This window comes from Vidua chalybeata, chromosome 5, assembly GCF_026979565.1.
Source record: "Vidua chalybeata isolate OUT-0048 chromosome 5, bVidCha1 merged haplotype, whole genome shotgun sequence".
Classification (NCBI taxonomy): domain Eukaryota; kingdom Metazoa; phylum Chordata; class Aves; order Passeriformes; family Viduidae; genus Vidua; species Vidua chalybeata.
Genome location: NC_071534.1, coordinates 4,065,055 through 4,080,619, shown reverse-complemented (window position 1 = coordinate 4,080,619; position 15,565 = coordinate 4,065,055). Strand labels below are relative to the sequence as shown.

General features: G+C 45.1%; 1 protein-coding gene across 1 annotated transcript in view; it reads right to left on the bottom strand.

Moving 5' to 3' along the window:
- CACNA2D4 (calcium voltage-gated channel auxiliary subunit alpha2delta 4) overlaps positions 1-15,565 on the bottom strand; it is a 123,163-nt gene that overhangs the window by 52,994 nt on the left and 54,604 nt on the right. The window contains exon 27 of the mRNA XM_053942558.1: positions 13,031-13,111. Within this exon, the coding sequence (XP_053798533.1) occupies positions 13,031-13,111 (81 nt within the window). The remainder of the gene's footprint in view (positions 1-13,030; positions 13,112-15,565) is intronic.

Here is a 15,565-nt window from a genome sequence, read left to right as displayed (position 1 = left end):
CAGGACAACAATGTGCTGCTCTTTGCTTTGGGCTCCAGACAGAGATTTGCCCCTTCACATTTGCTTTTTCTGAGTCCTGACTTGGGAATAAACTTGTTTGTTAGCACAGCTGCAGAAAATCAACTCGGAAGGGGCACTGCAGGAGTGAGAAATGCAGGTATTTCACTTGAGGGAATACACACAGACGATACCCTGCGAAATTCAACCAGCTCCACGTAAAGCTCAAGGGAAATATGCAGAGTAACAACAATGCTTTGCATTTCTATAGTGCTTGCCTTTGGCAGCTCTCTGGGAGCTTGCAAACATTAATGAATTCACAGAGGCAGAGATTCAGAGAACATAAAGGCCAGAAGGGACTTTAGATCATCCAGTCTGACCTTCTGTGTATCGCACGCTACTTGGAAATTGTGTGGAAAAGAACCACAAGCATTATTTGGGGGTGGCAGAAAATGCCTTTCTGAAAAAGGCTGAAAGAGCTCAATCTGTTTAGCTTATGAAACAGAAATTAGAGAAACTATCCTGTAGAAAGACCAACAGTGTGTGTTTACATGCAGCTAAATTGAATTTTCCAGAAAGTCATCTACCTTTGATTTGAAAAACACTGAAAAAAGGGGAAAATAGTGTTTCCCTTGGTATCTTCTGATAATACCTATTAATGCTCATTATTTGCATTCATGCTTATTAACTAATTTGAATGTTTCATTTTTTTGTCACAGTTTTTTGTTATTCTCTCCCCTAGATTAAAAAAAATAAACCTTCAGTAACCAGCAGCTCTCTCTGTGGAGGCACTTTATACTCTAAATCAAATGATCTCTCAGTCTTCTTTTAGGTACAATAGGCAGATTGAGTTCATTAAGTCTTTCACTGAAAGCATTTTCTCACCTCTGCAATAACACTAGAGCCTATTGTCACACTGCTTCCAGCTTTTTCTCCTCCTTTTAGAAGTATTCTCCTCATCCACTAGTATCTGTGCTCTGTATTGTAGACACTACATGACTTTTGCCACTTTTCTCTACTCCTTCCTACCAAAGAATGTCTCACAGTCTACTCACTAGGCTGTGAACATTGTTCCTGCTTTAAACACAGAGGTAAATGTAAATGCTAGGTCAAAATCCTAACAGGTAATTTCGAGGGAGGCAGATTATGGGTAAGTGGTTCTGATCCTACCTTTACATTAGTATAAATTCAGTGCATTTTAAACATGAGCCTCCAGATTTATACAATTCTTGGCAAGAGAAAATCTAGCCCTTTATTTAAAAGGATTATCCCCTTCCAGCATTTTCCAGTTTTTCATCCACTCACAGCCTCATATGGTTGTTTTTCAAGTATCTCTCACTGGACATAAATGTCTTGAAATCCCCAGTTATTCTTTCTCTCTCCCCCTTATTTTTGTCTTCTTGTGACCGATCATCCCCTTTTCAATGACTGCCTCTGACCAGCTGCTTCTCAGATTCTCCCTGCTCTGGTCTACTCAATGTCACAAAACACACCAGCCCCCACATCCCCATCTGCTTTTTAAAGGGTTTTTTATTGTAAGCAGGGGTTTTTCTACTCACTGTCCTTTACTTTGCAAAACCCAAAGCAATAAAGAGAAACCACCACAATGTCAAAGGCAGAGAGAGGGGTTTAGGTCAGCCCTAGTTCTGGCCTCCCAGGTGCTGTGCTGGGGCTTTCAGCTGCATTAACAAGCTTATTTTTATTTCGTCATGACTAAAATCATGGAGTGTGGGAACTGTAGGGTAAGAATGCCCTGCCTTGTGCTCAAGGAGAATGCTGCAGTGAATGGGAAGTTCCCTGAGTGTTTGTTTACCTTGCTTGTTGCTGGTTTTAGTTCTGTGACATGGTGAGATCAGGGACTTTCCCTGGTCAAGGGACTACAAGCTAACAGAGTCTCAACTCTTTGTATTCAAGGCACCACCACTTTCTTATACACTTTTCAAGCTCTAGCTTGAATCCATTGTCTTTATACCTCAGATTCTAGCTAAAGCTGCATTACCCTTACAGACAGAAACCTACTTCTAGTTTTGCACCCTAAGTATTTTGCTAGCCTGTTTGTACTATCTCCATACAACTGTGTGCTTTAGTTTAAATGTGTCCTCCAAGATGCATTCATGACAGCAATCCTATCTGCTCTGTCCTTGGTTGCATGTGGTTAAACAAGCTGGGTGCTCCAGGCTCCTCTCACAATGTCAGACTTCCCTTTCCTCTCATCATCTGCCCATCCTGTCTCAGCCTGTATTCCTTTGACCAAAACTGTAACACAGACTAGAGGAGAGGTCTCACAGGGCTTTGGGTGGGAGCATCAATGTATTTTCCCACTGGCAACACCTAACTAAGCACTAGAATAGCATTTGCTTTGTCCTTCACCACCATGCCACCATCACCTAATACAGAAGATCTCAGCACTTTTTCCTGAGCTTTCTCAGGATATGTTTACCACTAAGTCTGTCCAGCTGCCTTTCAGCAAGGTTCTCAGGACAGGTCTTGGCAGATGACAATGGTTCCCTGAATTTACTGTGGGCATCAGGGAGCAATACAGCTTTTATTGATGATCCACACTGAGGATCCTCACTGAGATTTGGCAAGAATGGCTCAACAGTTCCCAGAAGACAAGGACTGCCTCCAGTCCTGCCTGCTGTGCTCTCTGCCAGATCTCTCAGAGTTCCCAGCTTACAGAAGATTTCTATTATTAGCTGTCAAGCATATGACCTTGTCTGTCGTACTACTGAAATTCATTCCGTTTCTGATACTCCTGCCAAGGTCAAATAAGGCTTCCTCTACAATATCCTGGTCCTTCCATGTACTAGCAATGCCTTCTAGTGTTGAATCATCAGGATACTCCTTCCCTCTCCACAGCTATCTGAGTCAGGGTCTCAGGTTAACATTAGCAAAGGCCAATCCCACGGGTGACCGTGGGGAGTGTAACAAGTAACATTTTGCTAGACTTTGGTAGGTGATCTTGCTGCTGCTGTCTTAGATTGACTTCTCCCTCCCTGCCACTTACAATTCCTCTGCTTCACTTGATCTTCTCCAGTCTAACTAATTGTTTCTTAAGTGGCAGATATCAATGCTTTACTGAAATACAGAGATGAGACCTTTGAAATTTCTTTTGCCTTCCAGGAAAACAGTCATCTGAAAGAAGGATGTTGGTTCGGCCTGGTGTTATCCAGCACTGATAAACTCATATTGCCTGACTCTCTGTTCCCCTAACTGCTTGGTAATAATTATACTTTCCTTGAAGATCTCCTCTAAATGCTACACACATTGTAGAGGTCATGCTTAAAAGTCTGAGACTGACAAACTTATTTCTTGTCCTTCTTTAATCCTAACTGCTGAATTTTCACTTCTGCAGACTGCATGGAGTTACCACTGTGTACAGAGTTGAAAAAAGCCCTTTGCTCTAAGTGTTTTCCACATGCCAGCTCTCCCAGGGCCAGAAAGCAGCCAGGCCCAGCACTGTGAGTGCACTAATCAGCTTGAGCTGCTTATTTACAGCACTCAGCTTGTTTCTTTCCCCAAGGGTGATATTTCTGTCCTTATCAATAACTTGGGTACTGAGTCTTCTTTGGTTTTCGCTCAGACTATAGTCTCCTTGATCCCAACTTCACTCTTATTGACCAGAAGTGGCCCTACTTCTTTCTTTTTTTTTTTTTTTTTAAATTTTTTTTATTCCCCAAATAGATGAAGAACATTATGCTGTTTGTTTTAACCTCCTTTGCAAGGTCTAGCTCAGCTTGATACGTAAGCAATCCTCACTTTATCCCAACAACTCTGACCTCTAAGGGAGGGCAGGGCAGGGCAGGGCTAGGCAAGACAGCCTTGTTTGCTGTTTGCTTTTTTCCCATTCCACAGTCTCCCTGCAGAGCCAGCTTAAGCAGCTGCTTGTTGTCAAAGACAGATGGAGGGCAAAAGAATCAGGATCCTCACAGAAATGGGGGCTTCACACTGTCCCCAAAAGCTCAACTGCTCCCTCCCCACACTCCAGACTTTGCACTGCTGCCTGTGAATGCAGTGCCACGAGTCAACAGCAGAACACCCTCCACACATTGGGCAGCAGAGTGTAATTCTGGTGCCATCCAACCAGAATTATCTGTGAGTGGGGTTTCTGTGCTCCAGTGAGAGAAAGGAAGAAAAGAAAAATGTCTTTTGAAGGGAAAGGGACGGCAGTCAGAGTCCCATTACAAAGCCTGATGATAGGGAGACTTGTGCCTTAGGTGATAGGTAGGGCAGGAGAAAAAGAATTCAGGATGAGTTAGGTGGCTAAAAGAACGTCTCTTAGGAGGAGGCTGGAGCTGTACTCAGATCTGCTAAGTTTCTGTGGTTCTCACACTGCAAAACTTGTCTGCCTTGGCTGAATTTAAGCTAAACCATCACACAAGACATTTCCTATAACCTCCTCTGCTGTGACATTTACCACCATCATCCTCATATCTACAGACTGCTCATGTGATCCTTTTCAGCATCTTCTCACGTGGCTTTGCTCCTCTGCTAAACTGTAGGTGCTAACAGAGCTCAGGACATCAGCTATACCTGTGCTAAGGCTACAGACAACAGCACTTTACCCCCCACACTTTGCATAGAAGGCATGGGGCACTGGGGGGATAGATGTGAGCAGGGTAATGAACTGGCCTTGCATTCACACAGAGATTTAGGTGGTGTCAGGGGTGCCAGTGCCACTTGCTTGGCAGCCTGTGGATCAATCACACACCTTCAATTGAAGGCCTGGCACCGTTCACTACCCTCGCACTTTGTCAGTCCCCCTAAATACCCAGTGCTTATTGACAGCCCCTGCACACTGGGTAAAACTCCATGGGATCAATCCTGTACCTACCTGGAAAACCCCACAGACAGGAGAAAGTACAAACTGCTCTGTGGTTATGAGTGTCTGTGCACGTCCCCAGCGAGATGCGCACGCAGGGAGCCCAGGGATCTCACAACACACTGCAGATCAGCTCTTTATGTATGCAGATACACACATGCATGCACAAATCACCTCACACGTCATTTATCTACGCATCCAGTGCACTCCCACGAGCACCCCTGGGTAGGGATACAGGGCCCTGCAGATGCTGGGTAAGCAGGAGTTAATGGAAGAGAGGCTGGGAAGGAAATTAAAAGCAAAAAAAAAAGTTGAAAGCCCAGCACATGATTCTTCTCCTATCACATCTGTGAATCCTGGAGCGCAAGAGTAATTGTCTGCAATGAGTCAGACCAAAAGGCACAAGGTAATGGTTGCTATGGCAACTTGTGCACTGCTCTAATTCGGCTCGGAATTAAAATTATATCAAATAATTTGCAAGCAAAGGCAACATGGCAAAGGCGCTGGGTGCCAATCTAAAAAATCCAGCTATATGCAAGTCTCATCCTGAGTCAGTGTCAAGGGCTCTTTTCGCTTCAAGAGCGACAGCCATGGCAATCAGTGGAGCTGTAGAGGCAGCAGTGATGGATAGCCTTAGGCAAGAGGATTTCTGCTACACACAGGCAAGAACGGGGTCCTGGGCTGGGGCTCCAGCCTGGAACAGGCTCCGGGGCTGAGGATATCCTGGGACAGATGCCTCACCAGACCCTATATGGGAAAACTCATTGCTCACAATTTTTTGTTGGGGTCCCACTGAGAAAATTCCCTGAAAAGGGCTGGTGAAGGCAGGGCCGGGACACAGGAACCTACCCACAGGGTCTGTGCTGGGTGAAGCACTGCCTGCATGGGCTGAGGAAGGCAGGGCTCACTCCCTTAGAGCTTTTTCCCTGGTTAATGGTTCAGTGTAAAAACTCAGGCACTCAGCAGAGACTACAAAGAAATATTAACTCCATAGAATTGTCTTCAGTTTTTCCCCAGACAAGGACTCCTCCCAAGGCAATAGACAATGTCTGCACACACAGGGGGGAAGCATGGTCTCTGTGCTGAAGATCTTACAGCCTATGCAGACAGCACAAACACCATGGAAGAAAAGGAAATGGCTAAGGTCTAGCCAGGGTGAGCAGAATGCTATGAAAGATGCCTCACATTACTATTTTTAGCATTCTTTTGAGGTCAAAATACACTTATTTGTCCCTCCTGTCCCCAGTTCCTGTCTATGCATGGGGACATCTAGCTGGAGTTCTGCAGGCAGATGTTGCTCTCTCTCCTGTTCACTGAGCTGCCTGGAGGATAATCAGCTCTGAAAAGGGAACCATGTGGCCCCAGCACTGATGCCAAACCTTGACGAAAGGCAAAGCTTTTAAGACCAGAGCCAGCGCAAAATAACGTAACCACCTCACTTTTGTCTGGCTCATGGAACAGCTTGTGCGTGCCCCAGAAACACCCCAAAAAGCAGCCTGGGCACTTAGAGGTATCCCCCAAGGCTCAGAGTGTAAGCAGAATGCAATGGGTGGCAGGCAAGCAGATGGGGAGATGAAGAGTGCAAGAGATGCTGGTTTTGCCGCACTAAAATGTAATGGGGACGCTGACATCGGAGTAGTGTCTCAACCCTTAGGCCAGCCAAGTGTGTACCCACTGGTAACAGCCTCCAGACAGATGTCCTGAGAGGTGGAGAAGGCACAGCTGCTGGTAGCACTAAAATCAGCAGCATTTCTGCCTTACGAGTGTCCCCAGCACTCTCCATGACTCATTTCCCGGGCACGGCCTGTTCAGATGTCTCTGATTTTGTCGGATCAGATGGATGCGTGAGAAACTGCTCGGGCTTTGGGGATTGCCAGAAGGGGCTGGCATCAGGCAGAGACCAGACACAGCAGCTCATGGGCTCTTGGAGTCTGCTTGTCTCTGTGCGTTGGGATGACCCCAAGATTGTAAAAGTCCTTGTTCTCCTAGCCTGTGCAGCCAAAGATGGAGTTGGAATGCGCAGGAACAGCTTCTCAAGGTTGTTTATTTTTCCTTATCTATAACATTCTTTCTCTGACCTGCTGAGCTCTGTCCAGCAGGTCGGCCATGGCATTCTGTATGTCGCCTTGGGTGGCATTTACATTTTATACTAGAAATGACGTGAACTATATTTACAATACTGTGCCAAGACCTATCATCTATGCTAGACAGTGTGTCTCTACCTTAAACCAGTAGAAAAGTGTCACCATCAAACCAAGACGTGGAGGAAGAGAAGAAGGAGAAGAAGGACAGGACACGCCTGAATCCCTCCATCTTGACCTCCTGAATCCTAGTCTAAAAAAGCCCCAAAATTCTACTTTTTCACCCTGTGTTAATTCAACTACTACACTACTCAAACCTTTGTGACTTGTAATTCCTCATACAAATTTGGCAGCTTTTTCCATGGGCTAAAATCGAAGCCACAGGTGTTTTTGATTTTTGCCAAGGTCTCTGAGCCCCCTGCCAGGGTCTTGAGACAGCCAGGGCAGCCAGAGTGATGTCCTGGACTCTGACAATGAGCTAAAAATGAGTTGTCTTCCTTCTTTTTATCAATCATACCACTGCATGCCAGGGGAACCATGATTTCCATAAAGGCACCTGGTGACGCCTCAGGGACTCACGGAAGTCTCTGCACTGAGACAACTTTGGCACAACCTTCAGCACAAAAAGAGGGACAGCATTCCTTCTGAATACTGCAGTATGCATTCAAGAGATCAGCTACCCTCATATTTTATATGGGTATCTTAATGCTGCTTTCTGGACCAGCCTAGTGAAATAATTTTAATTCTCCAGTTTATAGGCAGCTATTTCCAAGGAAAAGGTGCTTATGCTATTAGAGCTTATTTCTGTGCATTTTAACAGCTTCTACTGATGCTACTGTCACTTTCCAGAGAGAAGGTTGAAATGTTTTATCCATCCAAGCAGCAAAACTGTAGGAATATGGAACTGTGTGCAGATTAGCTTGAAAAGATGCCACAGCAACAGTCCTGCTGAAAAAGCCACCTGCACCTCCTGTTCCTGCTTGCTGGTAGCAGACAGCAGGTAGCCAAAATTGGAGACCAAGGAAGAGATGGAGAGACTTCAAGCTGGCCAGGAATTGCTTTTCAAATTAAGAGCTTCCATCAGACTGACAGAGGCTTGATTTTAACCAGAGGTAAAATGGCAAAATTACTCCCCATTACCTACTTTTCAGACTGATAGGTTTCAAATTCTTTTGAAAAAAAAAATCAAAATATTTTTTTTTAAATCTGCTTCTGCTGTGAGTACAGAGCTTTTGTGAAAATACTGGTCTTGATAACTAAGTGTCTCAAAAGTCTGTCTTTAAAACAGAGACAACATTTCTCTTCCCTGCCCCTGGTTTGAGCTTGCCTAGGGCTCCCCCCAAATACATCTGCATGAATTGCTGGTGTCATGGGATAATGATTTCACTGTGGTCCAATAACTGCTGGTAAGAGCAGCTACTTCCAATATCAACAGAGAAGTGTTGTGCAAAACAAACCTGCATCTCCCAAGTGCCCATTTGGATTATTTTTCTTGGGCACCATGTGCATGCCCCGTTGTCTGCTGTCATGCCCTGCCACATGACAGCCATGGACCTAGCCCAACCTGTCCTCGTTGGGACTGGCAGCCAGCTGACAGCCCCAGAAGTTGAACAGCCAGAAGGTCAGGCAATGAAAGAGACGTCATCCACAGCCTGAAGTGACAGCTGAACTCCTGCACAGATTCCAGCAGTTTCACTGAGGCTTTAAATCATGAAAAGCTTCTGTCAGGAGCTCCATGTGATTTCTGCCTTGCAGCCTGAGGATCAGAAAGCCCCAGGCTACTGACTCATGGGAGGGAGCAGATGACAGTGCTATCTGGGGCAGGACATGGCTTGGGGAGAATGCCATCCCCATTCCTTATTTCTCATTTCCAATGCAGTTAGTGTGCATGAAAGGTACTGGACTGACATCCCAGGAGAATAGCTGCCTCCTAATTAATTATAATTAATCATCCAGGCATTACTTAATGTTTGCATAGTGCTTTGAAGTGCCAAAGCACAATATAGCAGGTAGATAATATTAATTCCAAGAAACAGGTAGAGTCAAGCCAGGGTTGCCTGTGTGGCTTCCCACCAAAGAGACCACACCAACTCAACTCACACAAGTGAGCTGCCTTAGTTCCACCATGTCCTCCAAGAAATCTGTGTGTACCCTGAACCCCTTGTGCACCCCTCCCAGGCTCATGGAGGAAGGAGAGGGATGGATGAAAAGGGGTGAGGATAGGGCTGGGCAAAGGACACTTCCTTTCCCTCCTGAATTTGGCCACCTCTCCACCTGGAGTAGTATCTCTAATGGCAAGAGGAGCAGCTTGGACTCCCCCTCAAACCCCTTCTGGGATTTCCCACTGAGCTAAGACAGACTGAAATGGGAGGAAGGAGGCCCTTGTGCTTCCCCCCTCCATCCCTTCTCTCAGCCCTCCAGACTGCAACTCTCTAATTCCATCTGACTGCTCCCTCACTCCCTGACAGCAGCCAGGCTTGTGTCATCTTCCTGGACATTTGATTTTACCAGTTTGCCTTACTCTGCCCTGGCTATGGACTGCCATTCATCTGCCAGAAAAAAAGGGGCCCAATGCTGCCTGTAACCAGCATTCTCCCCATGGGGGCACTGGGGGTGCTCCCTCCCCATGAGCATGGCTGTAAATCCTGGAGCTTAATTTTTCACTGCATGCATAGTGAACATTTCAAAGTGCTTAAAAATCCCCTCAAGCACCATCAAGTCAAACAAGTGACAGTAATGATCAGTGATAGAATGACAGGCCAGTTCATACCACTTGTTCTTTCATAGGGGCACTTAAAAAGTCTCTGTTGTTCCCCTTTTACAGAACTGTGGCTGCATTTATTCAGAAACTACAAATCTATCCAGATATTTGGTTTTCTGGGAACCAGTGCTGGGTACTAAACTTCTGCTAGTACAACTAAATTACCATGGTATCAATCCCAGTAAGGGCTGATGCCATCAGAATAACAATAACAACAATCTGCATCCCATTCTGCTTTCACTGCCTCTTGTGTGCCTCCACACTCCCTCCCCTTCCTTCACCTGTCTCCTGTACCCAGGATGGTGTTGCAGCTCTGCCCAGCTTCATTTCTGCTGCAGCCCCTCACAGTCCCCTAGATTCAGAATCTAGCCATTCAGGATAATTATATTACTGTGAGGGGAAATGAAGTGAGATCTACATCCTTACTCTCTAAGCTGACATCCTCAAGAAAAAATAATATTTCAATTGGTAGCGTGACCATTAATTATTGCCCTTTTTTTAAAAGGACTACTAGTATGAAAGATTCAGATGATGAACCTTAGTCACTACCAGAAAAGCAAATGGTAATATAGCACTTTTCTCCTCCCTGAGCACCCCCCTAAACATTACATTGACACCCAAGCCAGCACATGGAACCTATCTCAGCAAACCCTTGCACTCCTGCTGAAGTCAGTGGAGGCTACAGCTGGAGACATGAAGAACTTTGGACCCTTTGGGTGATAGTGTTTGCCCTGATGCTATCATTTAGCCCACCCATACCATGGATCAGAGATGAGCTGTTTTCATCAAACCATAAGAAACAGGAGTGAAGAACGCCCACCATGTGTGAGAGCAGCAGAAGATGCTTGTGGTCACCTAATGTACCTGCTAGGGACAGGGACCGTGGTACCTTTAAGGAACAAAAGCAACTAAAAATTCATTTATCTGTCTCAGCTTCCATGGTTGCCAGCGAGAAAACTGGTTCTGCATAATTTCCAAAAAATGTCAGATTTTTCACCTTATTGTTATTGTTTCAAAATATGTTTTTGTTTCCCTATCTTTGCTGTTTCCTTCACCCTCTGCAAAGGATCCTGCCCCTTCACAGCATGTCCACACAGACAGTATTCAGCATAACTGAGTGGGTGGCAATCTCCACAGGGGTTGTGGAAAGTGCTGCTGACAGAAGAGAAATGGCTCTGTCAGGGCCAGATCCTCCTGCCACTTGTTCTTGCTCCAGTGCTTCCACTGAGAAATTTCCTTCCTTGAATTTATGCTGAGTGCCAGATTGTCCTGGTTTCAGCTAGGGTAGAGTTAATTTCTTCTCAGTGGCTTTAGAGTGCTGTGTTTTGAATTCATAATGAGAATGTTTTGGTTTTTTGCTAAGTGTTTATTCTAAGTCAAGGGTTTTTTTCCTTGTCTCATGCTCTGCCAGTGAAGAGCTGAACAAAGGAAACTGGAGGGGACCATAGCTTGGACAGGTCACCTGAACTGACCAAAGGGGCATTCTACACCACAGAAGATGATGCCCACTATAGAAACTGGGGGGAGTTACCCAGAAGAGGGACCAGTCTGGCTTTGGGAAGAGAAGTCTGGCATGAGTCAGTGGGTGGTGAGCAATTGTATCTTGCATTGCTCGTTTTTCCCTTTTTATTATTATTTTTATCATCATCGTTCACCATTATTATTGTATTTTATTTAATTTTCAATTATTAAACTGTTCTTATCTCAAACTGCAAGTTTTACTTTGATTCTCCTCCCCAATCCACCAGGGTGGAGGGGTGAGAGGGAGGTTGAGTGAGTGGCTGTGTGGAGCTTAATTTCAAGCAGGGCTTGAACCACAACACAGACAAACTGCTTGTGTGCCTCTGCTCTATTCCACAGGTCAAGAAAGGGGAGGAAAAAGATCATGAAAAACAAGCTTACTTTAAAAAAATGATATTTTCTCCTCTCAAATGAATGCTTAGAAAAATGTTTCAGTGCTGTACAGAGGCCCTTGGTGTGGTTTCAATGCTGTTTCATTTTCTGCTGGGTATAACAGTGTCAGCTGGTGTCAGTTTTGGGAGCAGTTTCTATCATCCAAGCACCTATTAATGTGAACTTTGCTGAAACCATCTCTGTTCACAGGTGGCTCTGGGCAGACTTCATAATAATTTTCTGGCTTTGGGCATAAAAGTGAGATGTTCTATTTCATAACACTTCCTTCAGCTTATAAGTACTTTCTCAATGCCCAGGTGATAACTAAAGAGTATCATTGTCAGCTAGAACTTACTGAAATCCTGGAAACTAAGGAATGCTTCATCAGATGAAGTTAATTTGCTATAGTTTTACTGACTAGTATCATTGAAGAACATTCCCTGTCTCCTACCCAGCCTGGGCAAATGCAATGGCAGACTGTAATCTGAAGGTATCTGCTGTATGGCCTTCTTTCTGCAGGGTGGTCCTGTAACAAATTTGTTGTTTGGTGTCCATTCTGTCAGTCATCCCTTCCACCATGTAAGGCTCCATGAGCACTAACCATTCTTTCCTAAGAAGCTTTGCATCACAGCATATAATTCCTCCATTACCTGTTCCATCAGCCTCTTCCTTTAGTCACTGTTTCCAGGTCTAAAGCAACTTCCATGGAGCTACATCTTCTCTTACCTCAGTACTCCTATGCTGAGTGGTTAAATTGGATATGGTGCCAGGGTTACTGATAATGCTGGGTTTTTTTTTTTGTGTTGTTTTTTTATTTTTCTTTTTTTTTTTTTTTTTTTTTTTTTTTTTTTTGTTAAATGGCTGCTCTGTTTCTGAGTTCAATGCACTTCCATAAAGGCTGTAGCAATTAGTACAGATAATAGAAAATCTTCAAAAGCTTTGAGGTTCTGTTGGAAATAATGTGCTACATGAATTTCCCAAAAGAAGATTCAGTCTAGTGAAGGTCTGTAAAAAGGAGTTTAAAGCTCAGATACAGCAATAAGTTTGGCAATCTATAGGTATGAGTTGGAGCTCTAACAACATGCCCATTCCACCAGCAGAAGTTATTTTTTGTTTGAGATAACAATGGGGACACACAAACATGAAGCTGTTCCAAAGCCAAAGCGTTTTGCAAAGTTTTAAACCTGCACAGACTCCCCAACCTACTCCTGCTCCAGAGAAAGAGTCTCAATCCACAAATTCACCAGCACTGGAGATGGGAAGCTTCCATTCAAGCAGCCCATTTCCTTTTCAGAAGCCTGTCAGCCATTCAGTACCTGTTCCATTATTCTCTGTTTAGCCTAGTTCTCAATACCACAAGCTATTGTGGCTCCTGTCACTTCCCTTGAATGACAAGCTAACAGCTCTCAGCTCCCACACTCAGTGCAAGATGCAGCCATTTCATTCAAGATAAAAAGAGAAGCCAGAATGTCCTACCTGCAGCAATTCCCATCTTCCCGTCCACAGACACAGACACAGCCGTGCTCACTGTCACCACTTTTGGCAGGCCACCTCCCTCTGTCAAGACACAAATACAGCAAGCTTGGTTAGCTTACCCCCAGAGAGGAATAAAATGCAGCAGGAGCAGCTTGCCCTCACATTTTCCCATCCAGGACAGTGTCTACATATTCCTCAACTCTGAAACATCCCAGAATTTCAAGGGCTGCATCTTCCAAGCGCAAAACCAGCCTAATGGGCTATGAACAGATTTTATTTTTCTCCTCTTTATGGCTCATGATAAAAGTGGTATCCTCAACATAAATGAAGTGTCCAAGGTGGGATGGGGGGGGGGGAGGGTCTGAGCAACCTGGTCTCATGGGAGACATCCCTGCCCACAGCAAGGGGAGTGGAACTAAGTGACCTTTAAGGTTCCTTTCAGCCCAAAACGTTCCATGATTCTGTGATAAAATGTAGAGGATTGGCCTCCTTGATTTTGGGCATGTAGAGCTTCTCTTAGGTCAGAGAGCTGTTCTGCTCAATGCACCATTTAAACTGTGTAGATAGAGGAGAAGCAGGACAGGTAATTCTGACAACACTTACACACCAAAGGCCAGGCTTATATCTAATTCTTACCCAAGCCAGGCCAGAACTACAAACTGCAGAGACAGCAGCTTCCAGAGCACACTCCATTTTAGAAACAAAGCCTTCTGGGACTTTGTTGCCTAAACTCTCTTATGCCCCAGGGTCTCCCAATTATCCTTGAGCTGCTGGCTTTAAGCATCCTGTAGGTCCTGTGACACATCTGCCAGCCCTGTGCAGATCCCTGAGCTCCCACGGGGAATTTAAAATCACACGGCTGGATAGGCTCAAGCAACTGAACTCCATCTCTCCTTGTCAGGGCAGTTGTTCCAGCCTGCAATTGTCCATGTGGCAGATTCCATTTCTAGATATTTTTAAAACTGATTAGATTAACTTCAGCTGGGGCACCTCTTTGGGAACTGCCAGGGGGCAGTTTGAAGGCCAGGCTGATCGATGTAGTCTGCACCTGGTTCCCTCCTCGCATGCTCTATAGAAATCTCTTCCTTAGACAGACAGGTCAGGGATTCTTTCCATCCCCACAACTCCAGAATTTGTTACTGCTTTCCATGTCTGCCCTCATCATTATAGGTGTGTCCAGAGCACAATTCAGTGCCTACCACAGTTTAGCCTGGAGGCTCTCACTATTTTGTTTTTTGATCAAAGCCAGATTAACCTGCTCAAGTGCGTCAAAAGCAGTAAAACCTTTGTGAAATAAATACTCAGCTCACACGCCTTGAGCATGATCCAGCCTTTATGGTTGTCCTGGGTTGGCTATATGATGCTTGTATCCCCAATTGTCTGTTCTGTATATGCTGGATAATAGGTTTTGCACCCTTGAGACTGGTTCTGAGGGTGAAGTGGGGAGAGAAGAAGCGTGGAGTTTGTTATCAGGGACTGCACTCACTCCTCCACATTCCTGCTCCTGGACTGTGCTGTCCACGGACGGACAGCCAGTGGGACAGAGCTCTCCTTTGGTTTCAGTTAGTTTTTAGCTAGCTGAGGCAGAGAAGTTCCCTGGACTGTGGACCTGTTTAAACCTGCTCTGGAAGGAACACCCAGAAGAGCACCAGGAGCTCACACCTGTGGCCCACTGGGCTGGGCCTGGGCCGTGGCATTTCCAGTGCCAGAGAGACTGATAAGAGACTGAGTGAGCTGAGCTACAGCCCACCAAGGGGACTTCCTGAGTTTGTCATCTCTTTTGGAGCAGCAAGAGGTTTTATTGTTTATTAGTTATCCATTATCCATTTTTTTTTTTTGATGGTGAATGCTTTGCCTGTTAAATAAAGAGTTTTTTCCACTTTTCTCCGGGGAAATCTTTTTTCCGGAACCAGTTGTGGGAGGGGCCACTTGAATTTTCTTTCTAGAGGAAACCCCTTTAGAGGTTTTCTCCCAAATTTGCCCTAAACCAGGACAATGATGAACCTCAAATGGCTTGTTTGAGGATGGGACAAAGAAGCAAAATACACTTAGGGTCTCTAGAAAAAAAAAAATCTCACTCAACACATGAAAAATCTGGGCTGCAAGAACAGTACTACTTGACATGCAGAGGCTGCCCTGCTGTCCTTTTATTTCTGAGACTTCTGGACAGTGGAAGGAGGTCGTGTGTATAAATGCTTCTGATGACCTGCAGTCACTTCCTGCTGGTTTCCTCTCCAACAGAGAGCTGTTGGGGGTTTTCCTTCTTAGATGATTAGAAACCCATCTGCCACAAAAAACCTCCTGTCACAGCAGGGGACTTGTGGAAAACATGAAAAGGGGACTTCAGCATTTGATAGAATTTAATAAGAAACTGGGTGGCCTATTTTGGCTAAAATGTGGGGCAGCCCTGCTTCATCAGATGTCAAGGAAGGGCCTGGACTCTGCTTTATAGTAAATGACTATCTCAGAAGCACTGGGTATTATTTCCAGGGAACCTCTCTGAGCCCAGCTGCTCATCCCTAAAGACCAATAATC